Raw genomic sequence first — 19,440 nt, forward strand, 5'->3', positions numbered from 1 at the left:
TTAATATTCCTTGCTTTGAAAACAATGCATACCTTTAGGAATGAAATGATTTTTTAAAATGTTCTCATCTGGCTATGGTGCCAGATTTTGATGTTTAATCCGAGTAGCTTTAATAATACATAAAATTTTTATTCAAGTATCTCTTTTAGAGACTTTAAGGTAATGGTAAAGAGAACACGTTCAAATGGACTGAATGTGTTAGAGCCTCCCACGGGAATCCTGTACCTGGGCAACTGACGGTTAATCAAGCAGTTAGAAGCAACTTAAGGGCAACTTGCCTTGCCGCTAAAATTGCATACATTTCTCAATTTTCTGCTTCCTCAGGTTATTTCTTCTACATCCCTTTTGATCCATTTTCAGCTATGGATTCAGGAGCATTAGACTCAGAAGCCTGCACTGCAGCAGGAACAGTATCACCTGGCTGTGCGGCTGCTCACGTTCTGGCCCTGCGCTGACCGCTGAGGGCTCTCTGGGTCAGTATGGATGCTGCGCTGCTGCTCACGGAGCGCAGTGTGCGCCCTCTAGTGGTCAGATATAATCTATCTGACCTAAGGTACACAACGCATAACGAGTAACAATTAACTGAAAAGTGTAACAAGAAACATAGAAGGAATATGACGAAAAATAATTTAATTCCCTCTATATTACTGAGAGATAATTTTCAATGTAATCAGAAATTTAGAAATAATCCCACATTTCCACATAAAAACTAGACCAACGACCAAGTAACAAGGTTGCAGCACTTCTCTTGTGTGTGCTGGGGGCGGGCAGAGGGATGGTCTTCAAGTATAAGAAGCCTCACCTCATCAACACACCCAAAACGTGGTAACCCAACTGTGCAAAGACTAAAATCTTGTGCAGCTGTCAATTATTTACACATGTCAGGCTTTTAATTTCTGTTCCTCTTCCTTCCTTGACACTCCCTCTATCACTTTACTAACTGACATAAAGGGCTGTCACCTTTGCAGTGCTGCAATAGCAACTGCATCTTCTGCTCATGTTCCTTTTGCTGGAGAGTCAGTCTCCGGTCACACTGTAATTTCAGATGTTCCAGCGCAGATTCTAATTCACAAATCATATTATCCCGTTCCAGAACTTTCATCTTAATTTCTTCGTTCTGTAATTGTTGTTTCCGTTCAGCTTCTCGTAAATTAACCACCTAGCAAAGACATTTTTGACTTTTAAAGTGTGTCTTAGTCTAACACAATAAATTAATTTACCTTTCCTGGGCTAAAGATGTATTTACTTAATCTCCAAAATATAAGAGCTTCTTCAAAGGTACTAGGTCCTCCAGGAAAAGCTTTATAACGTCCTCACGAAGTAACCTAACAGCTTTTTCATTGCTGGAATTCTGAATTGGTAGTACTTTTGTTTTCAATATAATGTTGGTCTAATAATCAATCACCCCTTCAAGGATTCTTAGACATGATCTCTGTAATTTACATTTTATAATACTATAACTCTGTTTTTCTAGTCTATGTGGATATTGAGATGCTAAAGACGCTTGCAACATCTAGATAATTCCCTGCTTTAAAGCCAAAATGGGTAAGTAAGCACAGATGTTCACTTTCAGGCCCTGTATTTTGGCTATTGAATTCTTCTCTGTGGGTAATAAATTATTAAGTAAATGTACTTTGGCACATACTGTCTACACCAAGACCTTATTAATAATCTAATGACCTCTCCAGATCAATACTATTCTGGAAGGGATTCTCAGGATGAGAAAATCCGCCAAGCTTGCCCAGGTACCTTGGGTTATGAACTCTTACTTTAAGTGAACCACAAGGTCTACATGTAAGGCTAGGAAAGCACTCCCCCATTTCTCTGCCTTCTACACATAGGTCAGTAAGGTACACACTCATCAGCAACAGTAACTTACTACTGACAGTGATTCTCTAAGAAGAGGCAGTTTATAATGTTTTCTTTCACACAATTTGAACTTCTTAAAAAACTTTAATGTTTTTCATTGAATGTCTGATAGTTCTATAATTTATACATCCTTTTCACAAAAAGGAACCAATTACTTGATACTTTGTAATATATAATCTTAAGTGGAAAAAGTTAAAGATTAATACAGTTTGCAGTGCCATGAAACATCTCTGGGTCAGTAAATTGTTAAGTGCACAAGAGTAAAATATTTTCATTGATTTAAGCACATTGGATTAATAAAACCTATTTCTATCATTGCTACCATGTATCAACTCATCTCCATTTCTTTTTACATAATGAGAAAGCACAGGTTTATCCTACTCTATAGCAATGAAGGAAAAGGAATCAAAACTTGGAGGACCCCCCTGATTTTTTCATGAATGGTGTACAGAAACATCTAAATCAAGAAACCAAGAAATAATAAGGAATAGAATTTAAATTCTTTGATTTTTAAGACTAGGCCTACCAAAACACTCTCCAATTTTAAGCACCTCACCAAGTTAGGCCAACACATTTGAATAATCAGAGCCTTTAGATGACAAGATTCAGTACTAGAAGGAGAAACCATGAAGAGAAATCATGGTTTAAAGCTATAGTCTGCCATCAAATCACTGAGTCTTTTCTTTTAAGATTCAACATAAATACGAGGAGCATCTTGATTCCTCTTTATAAGCAAACATTACTCCTAAAACACAAACCTTGTGAAAATATCTGAAAAGAATAGCTCTAATCTCAACAGGATTCAGGCAAATCAGTTTTTCCAAGATGTTTGCTTCACTGTGAGAGAGACTTTGGAATGATGCCCTCAGTGAGTTCTGGCGACTCTGGATACTCTCATTCTTGTATTCAATTGCAGCTTCCAAGGCCTCAATTCCTTCTTCAAGTTGGAAAAGAACATGTTCCTCCTAGATAGGACACAACAGAAATCACTCATGTCAAGAGAAACAGTGTAATGTGGACTTTGTAATATAGTCAGATCCTATGGTGCTGTTTGAATTTAATGGATAGTATCATTCTTTTTCTAAATTAAAAAAAAACTTTTTATTCTATGCTATACAATGTGTGTATGTGTGTGTATAACATATAATCACCAAATCTTCACAGGAAACCCATATAATAAAATGAATGTTGCAGAAATTTGATGAGTTCTGAAACTTTTAAAGGTAATATAGTAAATGTTAATCACCTAGTCCAGGGTATTGTTATCTTCCTGCACAATTCCTAAAGTGCATTTTGTATAACAGTATTTCCACCAGTGAAATCTAGAGGCCTTTACTATTCCTCCAATGACCTATCAAAACAATATTTTTTTAGGAAAGAAAAGATATTATGTAGAATAAATGCTAAAAAAAACCTAGTAATTAATTGAGCATAATGGTGCATGCCTATAATCCCAGTACTTGGGAGGCTGAGGTAGAGGATTGCCATGAGTTTGAGGCCAGTCTGGGCTACATACAGTGTTCAAAGCCAGCTTACACTACATAGCAAGACCCTATCTCACAAAACAAAACATACTAAAGAGTCTCTGGGGGGAAAAATACAAACGATAGCTTAACAGAAATGTGAAGATTTACGGACATAAACATTTCATAAGGTTCAAAGTGTCACTAAAAGGGAAAACAGAAGCATCAAAAATGGTGGCAAAATAACACTTTTTCATATGCCAGAGATTTTTCTTTGTAGAAAAAAAATCAATCTGATGACTCTTTGTCAGAAAACCTACCAGTTCTTAGATCTATCCAGACACATGTGATCTTGGGGGAATGAGACCAAATATCTGGTAAGAAATTATTTCAGACTGATCCATGATATGAGAAAACATACTGTGTGTGTTTAAAAATTTTAAAAATGCACTATGGTATAAGACACACTGCTTTTAATACCTGTCCCTCAGGTCCTCCTCACTTTGCACACACTTACCACATTGTTTTTGCCATTTTTGGAAGCAGCTCTGCAGTATCTTTGGTTGCAGTGGTATGGCTGCCTTGATGTCCAAATCAATTCAATTTCATACTAATTTTGGCTTTGGGGAAGAGCCAGAAGTCTTACAGTACCAGATCTGATGAATAAGATGGAAGAAGCCACATTAATGTTTTTATGAGCCTGCATCTGGCAGCACCATTTACTGTTTTTATTATTATATCCGGTGAAGACACTCATGAAAGAGGACTTCCAGAACTGCTTCAGACAGTGGCAATAATGTTAAGTGTGTTCAGAGTGAGAGAATATATTGAGGAGGATTAACAATAAGGTGTCTTTTACTGTAATACATTTTTTTAAAAAATTAAAACATTCACTGCATTTTCCGATCACCACGGTGTGTGTATTTTTATTCCTGCTGTGGAGGTCACCTAAACTGTCTTTCCCATATTTACTACCCCACTGCCTAGCAGAGTATCTGTCACATGATTTAAATTCATGTGACATTAATTAAATTAAATGTTGGGTAAGTTATACAAGAGAGGGAAAAATATTTTTCATGCCTTTATCTTAAATGCACACTTTTGTGATCTACCTAAAGAATAGTTTGAATGACTTTTGAAATCCTTTTTTAAATTTAAAAAACATGAATAGGAGGTTGAATAATATTTTTAAACTCCATTTTGTAAAATCTTCTGAAAGCCATTTCAGAAACCATGTTCAACAGTCATTTTACTTTTTTGGGCAATCACTAACCATCAGTAATCTGAGAGTTTGAAAACTGTTCTATAAAGAACAAAATGATATTCACTTTTTAAAGAAAAAAAACCTTAAATATTGAAAAGTGAATCAGAGGAACCATGAAATAAAGTGTAATATTGAAAGAATATATTTCACCTTTGAATTCATACTGTGTTTACCTTTTAATTGAAATGTGCAGAGTTTGCCTTATACATGGCTGAACACAACACAGACAGTGTAAATGTAGTTTCTGCAGTCTTGGATCTGCACTGAAGAAGTGCTGAGATAATACGCTGTGACTACAGAACCCAGACAGTGGCCTACTCTGGGAGACTGCAGCACAGAGGTGCTGTGGTTCCTGGACGCAGCAGCAGGTATAAGCTGACAAGATACGATGCCATGGGAAACCACAGGCCTTGAGGAGCTGACAGTGCTTTATCATAGTGTGCTGCTTTTTAGACCTAATGGTGGCTGAGAGGCTAGTTCAGATGCAGATTCAGATGGAGGTTGCAGTCCACCAGACCACACCTCCTGGGATGCTGTTGCCAATGGCACAAAAATCACTCTGTGAGATCACACATCCCTATCAGTAAAAAGCAAAACAAGACAAAAAACTAGCAATGTGTGAGTCAATACTGTATATACTGTATGTACATTTCTCCATAAATTTTAACCATAAAACATGGACTTAAACATTTCAAAGTTGAAAGAAAAAACAACTTATATTTTCTTCTTTAACCTCACTTATAGGCAGAGTGGCTGTGTTAGTAAAGAACCAGATCTCCTGTCACATGGCAGCATGGATGGAACTAGAAGGACGCTGCATTGAGTGAAATGAGCCAGCCACAGAAAGACGAATACCACATGTTCTCAAGCATTTGTAGAAGCTAAAACCACTGATCACACAGCAGTAGAACAGTGGTCATGACAGGGCTAGGAAGGAGAGTGGCTGGCTCATAGGTACAACACAGATGGGGAATCTGGTCTAATGCTCAGAGTACAGTAGACATCTATAGCCTACAAAAAGTTTATTTCACATTTCAAAAATAATTACAAGAGCCTGGAGGTTTCTACAGCATAGAAACAATAGTATTTGATGAGATTAAAATGTTAATTCCCCTGATTTGATCATTACACTTTGTATACATGTATTAACTATAATGCTGTTCCCCATATATAAGTGAATATATGATAATTTTAAAAAGAAACCTCAGCTGGTGGCACATGCCTGTCATTTCAGCATTCTGAAAGGCTGAGGGAGGAGGACTGCAAATTTAAGCCCAGTCTCGATAATTTTAGTGACTTAGCCCTCCAACCTTTTTTTTTTAAAACTGGAGATTTAGCTTAGGTGAGGGTCCTGGGCTCAATCCCTAGTACTAAAAGAAAAATGGAAAATGAAAAAAAATTGCAAAGGAAGAGGAGAAGGAGGCAGTTGAGTTCGGTTTCTTTTTTTTTCTGGATTTTACTGAAAAAGGGGAGGTGATCTACATATAGTAAATTTCTAATCCTAACCCTTTATTAGGATACTGATCTATCACCTCCTGGCCTGGAATGGTGGCACACAACCTGTAATCCCAGCACTCAGGAGGCTGAGGCAAGAAAAGTAATGCAAAAGGCTGGCTTGGGTTACACAGTGAGTTCAAGACCAGCCTTAACTGTACAGCAAGATCCTGTCTCAAAAAAAAAAAGCCTATCATTTCCTAAAAAGTAATACAATTAGGAAAAATGATTAATGAAGAAAGAGAAAATACTGTAATTTTAAGCAATCTTAAAAACATCAAGATAGCAGACTATTTTGCTATTCTACTGATGTCCTGTGTCTCTTTAAATCCCTGTTTCCCATTGTCTGCCATCAACAGGTCTATTTGGTACTACTGATCTTGACTTTAAAACAGTAATGAGAAAGAAGCTACTTGAGAGCTGCACATGGAGAACCTACCCCACAGAACACATAGAAACTCCCTGAACGAAATGGGCGCCCAGCGCCTGTGGGAGTACATCACCCCCAGAGTAAAGCAAGGGTGGCTGCTAGTCAGGTGTCCCACACAGTGACGTCAGGAAAAGAAGCCTTAATGTTGCTTTATAAACAGCAGGCCTGAGTCTTCTGTGGTAATTTACTCACGCCTGTCTCCATGCCCTCCTTCAGCATTCTCCCTGGAATGGCCTGCTAGTAGTACATTCTGTGTCTTATCATTTAGCTTAAGATTCTAATCCCAAGGCAGCCTTGATGTATTTTTCCTCAAATGATCACTGTACTGCTTTGCACACATGTAGTAATTACAGTTTTACTGCATTAGGTATAACTTGTTTTTTAAAAATGTACTTTGGGATTTAGAGTTTTCTTAAATTTCTTACATATGTTGCTTTTCTCAGAGAAAGTATGAATTTCTCAAAGGAAACAATAATACTGTCTTTTCTACTTTCTTTGTTTCCTCCATAAAGCCTGTGTATGGTCCTGGTGTTCCTTGAAGTTTGCAAAGCTAACAGCTCTGAGTCCCCAGGAGGTTAGCCCACACATAGCAGTCAGGGTGTGATTCTCCTTCGGCAGCCTCCCAGCTCCCAGGTAAGTCAGCCTTCCGCTCCCTCTATGGCTCCGTGAGCACTAACTCATTCCGTGCCACCCTTCTGCTGCTGCTTCAGCAGCCCCTCAGCTTTCTCCTCTTTGACCGATCTAAAACACTGCCAGATTCAGCCACTGGCCTTCTCTTAGCAATTTCCCCTTCTTTTGGACATCCATAGTAAATATTTGCAGAGAAAATCCAAGTTCAAAAATTTATCTCTGGCTGGATGTGGTGGCACACACCAGTAATTCCAGCATTTGGGAGGCCAAGGCAAAAGGACTGCCACAAGCACAAGGCCAGCCTGAGCTACATAGTAAGTCTGAGGTCACCCCAGACCACATGGTGAGACCCCGTCTCAGCATAGTCCTGCCCCCAAATTCACCTTTATCAGTTAAAGTTAGGTACTCTGACCATTACCAACTGAAATAAAAAGTTTTAAAAAGATAAAGCATGGGTAACCTGATAGTTAATAAATGAACCATCTTTTTGCATGAAAAAATAAAAATAAGAGGAGCATATGTTCTCCTAAATGAATGCTAACTAAAACCATCTCACTGAAATTTGAACTTTGTGCATTTGTTTATCAGGACATAGTATGGAAGAGGCCCCTTCTCAGCTGGGTTCAAAGCCCTTGAGGCACAAGTGTCTGAGGTGTGGAGTGAATTACCAGAGCCCAAAGACCCACAGAAAGGCTAAGTAATGCTGGAGAGCGCACAGTGTCCCCTGGAACATCACTGTTCTGGGACTTAACATGAAAAACCCTAGCTGCGGAGGGCATGCTCGGGGCAAGGATTAGTTTCCTCGTGTCTGGCAATGCCAGAAAGGGCCACATCTGTGGGCCACTGCTTGACGACATCTGTCCATGGTCAAACATGATCTGTGTGCCAAACAGATGCCAGATGAACTCATTATGGCTGACAAAGTTTCAAGGAAACCAAGTTTATGTCATCATGTTTCTGGCCGTGTGACAGAGACCGAGGAAATCAGCTGGTCACCATCCCCATAGAGCACCTCCAGTTCCAGAGAGTATGGACTTACTTCAGGGGACAGGGTGTTACTGTGTTTCAGTTTCTCATCCACACTGTCTTTTCGTTTCTGGAGCTGATCCTTTTCTTTCTGAAGGGCTTGAACTTGTTCTGAAATCTTCATTTTCTCCTCAGCTGTGCTGCTCTGGAGCTGCACACTCTTTTTAGACAGTTCTTGGTCCAGTGTGTTCAGGCGAGCTGAGATTCTAACACTGTCTGTGTTTAACGCCTGCAAAGATACAAACCACCAGACACTCCAAATAAAACTCTACTGCTTACAAGTCAGGAAGACACAGAGAAGATTACTCAATGGAATAGACTGTTACCATTTCCATAATTCTTTTCTCCCATGGACCTTTTGGGATCAAGATATACAATCTTAAATTACTTAATATAAAAAAGTGTAGACTCATGCTATGAATTTATTATCAAGTATACCTTGGCTAGGTTTGAAAGGTAAGATTTTTATTTTTTCTTTTCTAAATTGAACTTTTCTTCTTTGGCCTGTTATATGCTTCTCATTCCCCAGAGGCTAAGATTTGGTGAGTCTAAACATATTTTGTTTCTATTCTCTTAGTTCAATCTAGTAAGAAAATGTGGCTAAATCTGCTCAGGTTTACGGACATGTTTATTATAATTTAAAATAATTTATTATAAAGTTCTCTTGGTACTAGGGATTGAACCAGAGGAACATGCCAGGCAAGAACTCTACCACTGAGATACATCCTATGTCCCTTTAAAATGTTACTTTGAGACAAAGAGTTCCATTAAGTTGCCCAGGTTAGCCTCAGACTTGCAATTTCCTGCCTTAGCTTCTAGAGTAGCTGGGATCACAGACATTCACCAGCATACCTGGCTTGTGTATATATATAATCATATATATGATTTAATATGTCTATGTGTATATTATCATAAAGTTTATAACTTACAAAATGCAGTAGTCTCCAGCAAACTTTTACCTGAATACATCTCTCCAGAAACAGCCTCCTGCAATCTTTTTAGCAGTTTTTTCTCGTGTTTATATCCATGTCCCTAAATAACATTACCAATTTTGGTGTTGTCTGTTAACTGCGGGTAACAGTAGTAAGGGTTTAGTACTCACACCTCCCCGCCTCTCCTCCCTGCCAATGCTGTATTACAGCTTTTAGTTAAATCATTATTTATCTAATTAGGACTTTGTGACTAGTATTTACTCACAGCTAAATCAGCATATTTCCATTTGATTTTCTGCACCTTAAAACTAACTTTTTTCAATCTGTTCCTTTCTGGAAACATGGACAGATTCTCCATCCTCCTGCTCTGAATAGGACTAGTTGTCCTGAGACTTGACTTGGGTACGTCCTAGGAATTTCTGTTTTGGATCACACCTTTCAGAATTCAGACTCTTCCTCTTTTGTTGTTTATATTTTTTCTTTTTTATGGTCCTGGGAATTGAACACAGTCTTTGCACTGAACTACATTTCAAGCCCTTTTTATTTTTTATTTTGAGACAGTGCCTCATTAAATTAACCAAGTTTAACTCCACCTTGCAGTCTGTCTGTCTCACCCTCCCTGACTGCTGGGATTATAAAGTCTATGCTTTTATTTTCATGACGCACATCCTCTGCTAGTTCCCTGAGACAGCTTGATACAGGAGCTTTTTTTAATGGCACTATTCTGCCTTCACATTTGATTAAGGGATTTGCTAATAAGAGAATGAAATAACTTTTTGCCTGAATTTAAAATTTGCTTCAGTCTTTTAAACTCCAAAGACAGTTGAGAAATCCGTGTCTCTGGTTCTTGAAACTGACAAATGACCAGCCTTTCCAATTACACCCAAACCTTCACCATGTGCTGGGCACTCATTTTATAGGCCTCTTGCAGGGCTATTTCAGCCTGAACCATGCATCCTCAGTGTTGGGGCGACTGTTTATATTATGCCTTTTAATCACCTCTTTTCTATTGTATCTTTTTGGAATTCCTATTATTTGAGTGTTGACTTCCTGGGTTTATCTGCCATTTAAAAAATTTCCCTCTATTTTCTAGTGATTTATCTTGTTAGTTTCTAGGGTATTTCTTTAACATTATCCTCTATCCCTGATAATTCCCAGTAGTTATTTCATGCTTGTTATATGGATAATGTAGCATCTTTTGCCACATTGATATTAAGGTATTTTTTGAAGATTTTTCAGTTCTTTGACTGTCCTTAATTTTTCTGAGTTTCTTTGTTCCATTTGTCTTGGTGACATCTCTTTCAAATTGGTGGCATTAAGAATCAGGTATTAAAAAGCTGATAAGATAGCATAAGATACATGTAGGAGCCAGGCCTGGTGGTGCACATTGGTAATCTCAGCACTGGGAGGCACAGGGGAGGCTGAGGCAGGACAATCACCATGTTTGAGGTTAGTCTGGGCTATACATAAGCAAGTTCAAAGCCAGCCTGAACTGCATAGTGAGATCCTGTTTCAAACAAATAAAGATACATACAGGATTTCAAAGGTGATTTCAAGCTTTTTTAATTTTTTTACAGGGCTGGTTTCAGAAGAGCAGCTTGCTGGGAGGTAAGAATGTGACCACCAGCATCTGGGATGTGGGGGCGGCCCTCAGAACTCTTATGCAGACTAGTACCCAGTGTATCTTTGGGATACCCTATTCACCCTGACTCTCTGCTGTACATGGTTCTCCTGGTGCCAGGCGAGAAAAGAAGTTTCCTGAGTGTATCCAGTTTTTTTTCCTGTGCCTCACTCTTGCCTTCTTAATTCTGTTCTTTGAGTCTTTTTGATGGTCCATGTGATTTTTATTTTTGAGACAGGGTCTGTGCAGTTCAGGCTGGCCTCAAACTCATGGCAATCCTCCTGCCTCAGCCTCCTGAGTGCTAGGATTACAGGCATGCCCCACCATACTCAGCTGAATTATATCTTTTTAAAGCTGGTTTTTTGTTGTTGTTGTTTGAATTTTTAAAGGGAAATTAAAGCTAAAGTGTTGGCTTTCATAAGCACTTGGATTCCAGGTTCTTCTGTTCTGTTAAGTCAATAGATGCTCATCTGTTTGCTTAGACTGTTTTGTGGGGGAGTAGCCTTTTCCTCTGTTACCTCTTCTACTGTCTTCATAGGTTTTTTTTTCTGAACAAATTAGGAGATATAATTCACACGTCACACAATTCACCTATTTACATGTAAAAGGTTTTAGTATATTCAACTATCACAACCAGTGTTAGAGCATTTCATCACTCACAAAAAGAAACCTCATACCTCAGCCATCATTCTATTTGTTCCCCAAGCCCTCACCAGATCTAGGCAACCATTATTCTACTGCCTGTCTGTATGGAATTGCCTATTATGGACACCTAGTATAAACGGCATTATACAAAGGTGGTCTGTCACGACTGGCTTATCTCATCTAACATGTATTTTCAAAGTTCGCCCATATTGTAGCAGGTATCAGTGTTCCATTACTCTTTACTGCCAACTGATTATTCTATTATACAAATACATCTGTTTGTTCACCTATTTATCAGTTGACAAATATTTGTGTTGATTTATATTTTAGTTATTATAAATAATGTTACCATGAACATTCACGTTCAAGTTTTTGTCTGCACATATTTACTTCTCTTGGATATATATACACACACTTAGCATTGGAACTGCTGGGTCCCATGGTATTTCTTATGTTTAACCTTGTGAAGAACTCAAGAGCCAGGGATTTAGCTCAGTGGTATAAGCACCTGGCTGGCAAGCACAATATCATGAGTTCAATCCCAGGTACCAAAAAAGAACTCCAAGATAGTTCTTCTCCAAAGCAACTATATCATTTTATAGTCCACCAGCAATAGATGAAGTTTCCAGTTTCTCAACCTTTTCACCAACACTTATTATTTGTTTTTCTGATTGCAGCTATCTTAACGAGTATAAACTTGTACCTCATTTAACTTTTGATTGTATTACCATCATGGCTAATGATGTTGTGCATCTTTTAATGTGATTAACAGCCTTTGCAGAAAATCCCCTTTTCCATTGTGTTATGCTTTATGTCTAGAAGTCCCCCAAAGCTTCATGTGCTCATAGGTGGGGCTTTTGGGAGGTGACTGGATTATGGAGGCATAGTATAGCTAAATGTAATGTTGGAAGGTGAAGCCTTATTGGAAAAAATGGTCACTGAGGGGGCATGGCCTGGAAGAGTCTATCTCCCTCCTTCCTTTGATCTCTGTTTCTGCTTCCTGCCTGACATGCCACAAGCTGTTTGTCCTCTGCACTGCCTCTCTGCCAAGCCACTCTGCCCTAGAGCCAGCCAACTATGGACCAAAATCTCTACAAACTGTGAGCCAAATAAATCTTTCCTTTAACTTGTGAATGTCAGGTATTTTGTCCCAGCAACAAAAAAGTATGTAAGACAAGGTGGTTATCTGTTTTAGAGAAAAGTCTTTTCAAATCCTTTGCTAATTTTTAAGTAAGTCATCTTTTTATTATTGAGTTGTAAGAGTTCTTTATATATTTTTAGCCTCTTATCAGATACATGATTTTCAGATATTTCCCTCATTCTATAAGTTGTCTTTGTATTTTCTTGCTAGTGTCCTTTGCATCACAAATTTTTATATTTTGATAGTTTATCTGTTGTCACAAAAATGTATGCCTATGTGTTCCTTTAAGAGGTTTATTATTTTTGTCTGTAGGTCTGTGTACATGTTAAGCTAAATTTGTATAAAATGTGACTATATTTCTTTTCTGTCATTTTAGTGCAATAATATGCATGAGTTCAATCCATCATGTTCCTTGTCTGAAATGCATACAATCGAGTTTTATAAATACTTCTTAAACTTTGACAAAGATACAATTTTTTTATGCCTTTTGTTCAGGAAAGAACCAGTTGGGTAACAGCCTTAAGTTTCTTTTATGTTTCTTTAACATGTTCCTTCCAGCTTAAATCACCCTTAGTACATGTGTGACTGTCCATCAGTGGCTTGCACCACTAGTGGTAAAAACAGGTCTGATAACTGTTATTGGTCTTTTAACAAGACAGTCATTGCTCACATACCTCCAGTGGTACAAGCTGCCCAGCAGCGAGACATACAAATTATGGCCCCATGGTGAACATGTTAGGACAATTTTTCAAACAATTGGCTTTGCACTGCTTTATTGTGGTTTTCATTATTTGCACTCCCTGGTTACCTCAGTATGTTCTTGCTTATAAAACAGAAATTAGCTGTTTTTGTTTCCTTTTCTGTACCATAAAGTTAACTCATTTCAAAGAAAATACTTTCCCCTTCTCATTCTTATTTTCCTTTTCTTTTCTTATACAGAACATATTATAATGTGTTGTTATCATAACTTTTCCTCACTTGATATTTAATTTGTTAATTTCTGCCTATTATTCACATGTTCGGAGGAATATATTTTACCCTTCTGCCCTGACAGTGAGTTTTAGCAAGTTACATATCTGAATGTATCACCTGCAGCTAAATCTGTAAAGGGGCCACCATCAAATCTGTGTCCAGTGGCTGGCTGTGAAAAGCCACTGCAGTGTAGACTCAAATGGAGCAGAGGTAAGTACAGCTCGTCATCGGTGTGTACCTGCTATGTCAGTGTGGAGAGATTAACAACACACCACCAACTCCACCCCTAAAGAGCTAGATACTGACTGAAAGCCATGGCTAATAGATTGGGCAGGTCACTGTCCTCTGTTCTGTAACTCAGTAAGCAGACTGATACTGGACCCAAGGCTGTCAAAGATGAAGGTAACAGGTATAAAACCTTCAAGTCTGGTCAAGCCAGTCTCATTTTTAGATGCTACTGTTTGTGTCCTATTTCTCCTACAATCATTCCTTTTTCAAAAGTAATCTATAATCATTCCTATAAACTCAACTATCAAACTACTTCTTTAGCTCACTCATAAAGTACAAATCCTCCCGGAATAACTTTGGTGAAGGTCTAAGTCTTTATAATTAAAAAAAAGGGGGGGGGTTATTATACAAAATCTCCTTTCTTTGCAAACTCCTAACTTACAGTAATGGTTTCAGCCAGAGAGATTTCAAGTCTATTTTTCCAAATTACAAATGTTCACTAGAAAGCAAGGCACAACTAATTTAACATTAACGCTACTAATAGACAATGCCAGGAGCTAGAAGTGGGGGAGATGGGCATCACTGCTTAATGATTAGGATTTAGGTGAATATAATCAATGCTACTAAATTGTATACCTAAAAACAACTAAAATGGAGCTGGGGGATTTGTTCAGTGGTAAGGCTCTTTCCTGGCATGTGCAAGGCTCTGACTTCAGTCTCTAGTACAATGTAAAACAGGTAAATTTTATGTTCAGCATATTTTGGCAAAATAAAAAGTTAATAGCAAATCGTATTTGGAAGAATATTTAACACTTCACAGTGATATATGTGTATCCATGTTTATAGCAGCACAATTTGTAATAGCCAGATCTTGGAAACAACCTAAGTGTCCATCAACTGAGGAATGGATAAAAAAGTTGTGATATTTTCATACAGTGGAGTATTACTCAGCTATAAAGAAGGATCACATTGAGATATTTATAAATAAATGGACGCAACTTGAGACCATACTCAAATCAAACTCACATATATAAATACTATATAGTATCCCTAGTGTAAGAAATGGTAGGAGTACATCAGTATGGTAATCATGATTTCCCATTACATTGCTTTGAAGCCTTATAATGTTTGCATTCATTAGTTGGAATGGTTTTATTCTGTTTTGTTTGATTTTATCATCTGTGATAGTATGAATAGCTATTTTGAAGAAAACAAAACGTTATAATAGCCAGTGCTGATTTAATATCATCTTACTCTGAAGTCCTACCATGCTTTTGTTCTTCTGTCTCCATTGGTTCTATCAGATTATATCTTATTAGATTTTATTAGGTGTGACAGTATAAACAAATTTTCTATGGAAAATGAGATATTATAGTAGCCATTGTATGTTCTCTGTTATTTAGTTCTGAATGCCCTGTAATTCTTTCATTTTCTTGAATAGTTTTATACTATTTTGTTACATTTGATGCTATCGTATATGAAGTTATGCTCAACTATTTCAAAGAAAGAGACATGGTAGTTACTGTTAATTATGGGTTGTCTTGTGGTAAAATGCTGTGTTGCTTTAAAAAAAAAGAATATTTAATACTTCAATTCAAAATTCCTATAGATTTTGGTTATGGTGATTAGATAAGTAAAATTAAGCAAGGTACACAGAAAACAAGAATAGTTCTCTTTTGGTTTCCAACTTGGCAATGATATAAAATGCCTCTTGAAAGAAAAAAAAACTAGGACTAGAATCAAACAGAAAATTAAAAAAAATACCTGACTAGATCTCAGCTTCTTGCTTTCCAGCCGGCTTTTTTCTTGAAGCAGGGCCTCTTTCTTAGAAAGTATGGCCTCCCGCTTCTTCAGGTCTTCTTCCAGCTCTTCTAATTCTTGGCGTTGGTTCAGAACCTTCTCTACTTCTTCATCCAACCATTTCTTCTGTTCATCCAATTTCTACATGAAAATTCCAAAGAAATGTTCTCATGTTTTTCTTTCTACCATAAAAATTATATGGTAGCAATATAATTTCAGATGAAAAAATTGGAATGAATGCATAAACAGTCAGAGTGACTCATGTTCCTGTCTGGAACCCTAAGGAGGTGAATACATTACTGCTGTTTTCTAGGAAATTAAAAATTTATTCCCTAGATATGTTAAAGAGTCTGGAGAACTGGGCCCTGACAAAGGAAAGGTTGACAATCTTTCTGAATACTGATCTTTTTGGATATTGTGCTAAGAAGGCCAGGCTCCTGCCCACAGAGGAGAGTGACTCCGCTACAGCACAAGACAACACTACCCCTCCTCATGCCTCCACTTTCCTGAGCTGCTCGAGTGCTTGTTTCTGGTCTTCTTTCCATTTATCCTGACTCACAGTTGGCACCCAATAAAATATCAAAAGAATGTGTAATTAAAAACTTTATTCAATCAACTAATAAATAGAGTAAAGTAGTTGATACACACAGGAAAACTTACAAAGATAGAGGATGAATCAAATCTACAGTAGACCTTGTCAACTTCAGATATTAGTAAGTAAAAGAGCTGGAAAGATACTCCACATGAATACCTTAATATTCTCACAAAACATACCCCAGGTAGGAGTGGTGGTGCATGCTTATAAGTTAAGCACTCTGGGAGGCTGAGACAGGAAAATCACAAGTTCTAGCTTACTGTGGCTAACTCAGTGATTTAGTGAGACACTGTCTCAAAATAAAAAATGAGAAATCAGTGAAGATGTACCTCAATGCAAAGGTATTGTCATTTAATCCCCAGTACCACAAAAATAAGTGAATTACATTAAATTAAATAAGGGAGAATACATTTTTCAAACTTAAGATGAACTTCCTATTTTGAGTGTAATGACAATTCTAAGTACACTGTTTTTATAAAATATTTCAATTTCTTTGAACCTTGAAATTAGCTTATAGATTGTGACATATATTTTTTAATGTGCTAAAGTAATAGCTCTTTAATACAAAATACTTTGGTTCACAAATGATTCTGTCTGCAAACAAATATTTGGCAAAATTTTCCTTCCAGTCACAAACTCCCTATCAGGTGATAAACAATGGCCATCTTTTGGTTTTACAAAAATCAAGTTTACAAAAATCAAAGTACTACTGTACATTGTATCAGTGGTGGCAAACCTATGGTACATGTGTTACTATGTTTTTCTTTTAACACAAAATATGTTAACATAGTTATTTTTTCAAAACTAAAATGTCACTATGCAGGTTTAATTGCAGGGTTGGTACTTTGTGATAAGTAAGTGGGTTTGGGGCTCCATTTGGCAATTCATATCTAAAGGGTTTGCCATTACCATATTATGTATATGATCTGATTCTGTTTGAATGTAGACTCCTGATTTTCAGAAATATACTGGTCTCCATGATAATAAACCTGATTAAAATTGAAACATAGATTTCATGTTTACGTTCCATAACATTCAAGGAAGTTCAATTCCACTGAAATAAAAATACAGCACATTTCTGGATAAGAAAATAAATATTTTAATAGCAGGCATTTCAGGAAAAATACTAGAAATTGAGCATGCAAGTGGCAAAAAAGTTTGGTGTTTAAAGATTTTATTCAGCATCCACCACTTTTCATCTCTACTTAGTCCTCAAAAGTGGAAAGAAACTAAAAACGCTAAACAGAATCAACAAACCTGGAGTTGGTTTTTACTTCCAAAAGGTCCTTTCTTTGTTTTCAAGTTACACGTATCAAGATCTTCAGCCTTCAGTTTCAGACCTTTTTTCTGTCCTGTTTTTAATTGTAGTTCCTATAGAAAAAAATTTAAAACTCTTTAGTCATTTACTGCGTGGCTATCATTAAATATGTAAATGATAACTTGTTTTCTTTTTTCTTGTTTTCCCCTCAGTGCAGGGGCTTGAATGTTGGGCTTTGTACTTTCTAAGTGCACATTCTGTCACTGAGCCAAGCCCATAACATTTACATTCCTACTTGCAAAAATAGAGAAAAAATGTACATTAGGGTTGGGACTATTTGAAAAGAAAAAAATTTCCCTGAGGCAAAAATATCGAACTGCAAAACTCAAGATTTTTTTTTCATTCTTTGTCTTATAAAATAGCATAAAAGGAGTAAGAGCCTAAAACTTACAAATGACTTTTCTCTTTTTCCTGAGCTCATGGTCTTCATGATTAGCCCACCTAAGACAGCTGCCTGCCATGGGTATATTAGAATTTTACAGTAGAAACGCAAAAAGGACATTAATATGTATGTTTCTGGTACTAAAAATGTAAATCTGCAACATAAGAACAGCACAGTGAGGCATCATGGTTCTGTGAAATGTGTCTTCTAAATCCCTTTAGTTTTCATCTACATCCTAAGGGTCAAGTCAAGAGGCCCAGTGCTCATGGTGCGCTCTTGGGTATAGAGAAAGTGCTGCTGCCTCACCCCCAAAGATTGGCAGGAATCAGGATGGAGGCCCTGGATGGAAGTGGGCTCTTTCACATCTGTTACTGGTCCAAAATGGCCACGTACAGAATTGAAAGTTTTAAGTGTTTACTTTTATAGCAGTTTAATAGGATGGCTTTTATCTTTACTGACTCCAATAATTTTAAAAATGCATTTTTATTTTTATATTTTAACTTCATTTTTCTACTAATTCATGTTTTTGTAAGACTACTGGGCTGTGGCAAATTTGTAATGAAATGAAAACTGTACTTTCTCCAACAGGAAATTACAGAAGCACTGAGAAAAGAGTAAAAGGAAAGACTAAGTATTTTCCAGCCCTGGGAACGGCAGAGAGAAGTCTATTTCCCAGTCATCCTTTTTGTTGAAATCCTGATTTTCAGAAATATACCAGTTGCCCTGAGTTTTGGCCCAGACAGAGGGTAATAAGCAAAGGCTATCAGTGAGGGAAGAAGGGGCCCTCACTCACCTGGGAGAAAGACCACACACTACAGTGCAGAGACCTCCTACCTCACGGGACTGCCCAGGCACACTGGAGGAAGGAGAGGTAACTCAGGCAGGAGGAGAATTACACTCCTTATAGTCTCATAAGCCATGGATACTGAGGCCAATGCATGCCAGGTATTATGGGGAACGGGCCACAAAACTTGGGGTAAGGGCAAGCCACTGGGCTAGCAAGTGAGACAGAAGGTTTAGGAGCCTTGGCATGAGTTTACAAGGCCAGAGGGAGATGAGATAAAAACCAAAGCACTCCTATGCTCTAAGCTAGAAGCCAGAGCAGCCCAAGGTGGTCAAGTTTGGGCTTCATCACTAGAAGCCCTGGGCAAGTGGCCCAGGGAGCGCAGATTCCACACCCTCTATGGGATGCATAGAGACCCATGTGTCCAGCCACACATGTCCTGGGCGCCATTCTGAGAGAAGAGATGTGCAGGAGGGAAGAGGCTAGGAGAATGAAAACTGTCACTTAAGGGGCCTAAGAATTATTAAAAAGCAATGTTTACATTTTAAGAATAAGGTAAGAATAGACAGGGCTTTTGGTTGGTTCCTTCTGTATTTCTAGCACAGTAATTACCATGAGTGGGATAGTAGAAGCCTAGGGTAGGGGTGGCGAGGAGGTGCTCACAGAAGGCAGGTCTGCTTTACGTTAAATAAATTTTCTATGCACATCTGAGTTGTTCTGTGGATGTTTCTGTTATAGTTCCAGAAACTTCAGGATGCTGAAAGACAGCTTCTTAAATGGAGGCAACTTATACTTGAGGTTGAATTCCTACTATTCTTATTCATCCACATATACTGTAGAGGTATG

General features: G+C 37.7%; 1 protein-coding gene and 1 long non-coding RNA gene across 7 annotated transcripts in view; one reads left to right on the forward strand and one right to left on the reverse strand.

Annotated features, from left to right (window-relative positions):
- Positions 1-19,440, reverse strand: part of Kif27 (kinesin family member 27) — a 206,118-nt gene that overhangs the window by 21,060 nt on the left and 165,618 nt on the right. For all 6 annotated transcript variants that reach the window (XM_063243572.1, XM_023567367.2, XM_013158331.3 and 3 more), the window contains 5 exons: positions 17,368-17,481; positions 15,480-15,656; positions 8,190-8,405; positions 2,628-2,834; positions 961-1,159 (listed from right to left, as the gene is read on the reverse strand). In XM_063243572.1, the coding sequence (XP_063099642.1) occupies positions 961-1,159; positions 2,628-2,834; positions 8,190-8,405; positions 15,480-15,656; positions 17,368-17,481 (913 nt within the window). The remainder of the gene's footprint in view (positions 1-960; positions 1,160-2,627; positions 2,835-8,189; positions 8,406-15,479; positions 15,657-17,367; positions 17,482-19,440) is intronic.
- LOC134474830 (uncharacterized) lies at positions 1,155-19,300 on the forward strand. Its single transcript, XR_010045707.1, has 2 exons — positions 1,155-1,545; positions 7,033-19,300. It is a non-coding gene; the product is annotated as an uncharacterized LOC134474830 (long non-coding RNA).

The sequence above is a fragment of the Cavia porcellus genome, unplaced genomic scaffold, assembly GCF_034190915.1.
Source record: "Cavia porcellus strain 051 isolate PalLab524CR breed Dunkin Hartley unplaced genomic scaffold, mCavPor4.1 scaffold_2, whole genome shotgun sequence".
NCBI classification, from domain to species: domain Eukaryota; kingdom Metazoa; phylum Chordata; class Mammalia; order Rodentia; family Caviidae; genus Cavia; species Cavia porcellus.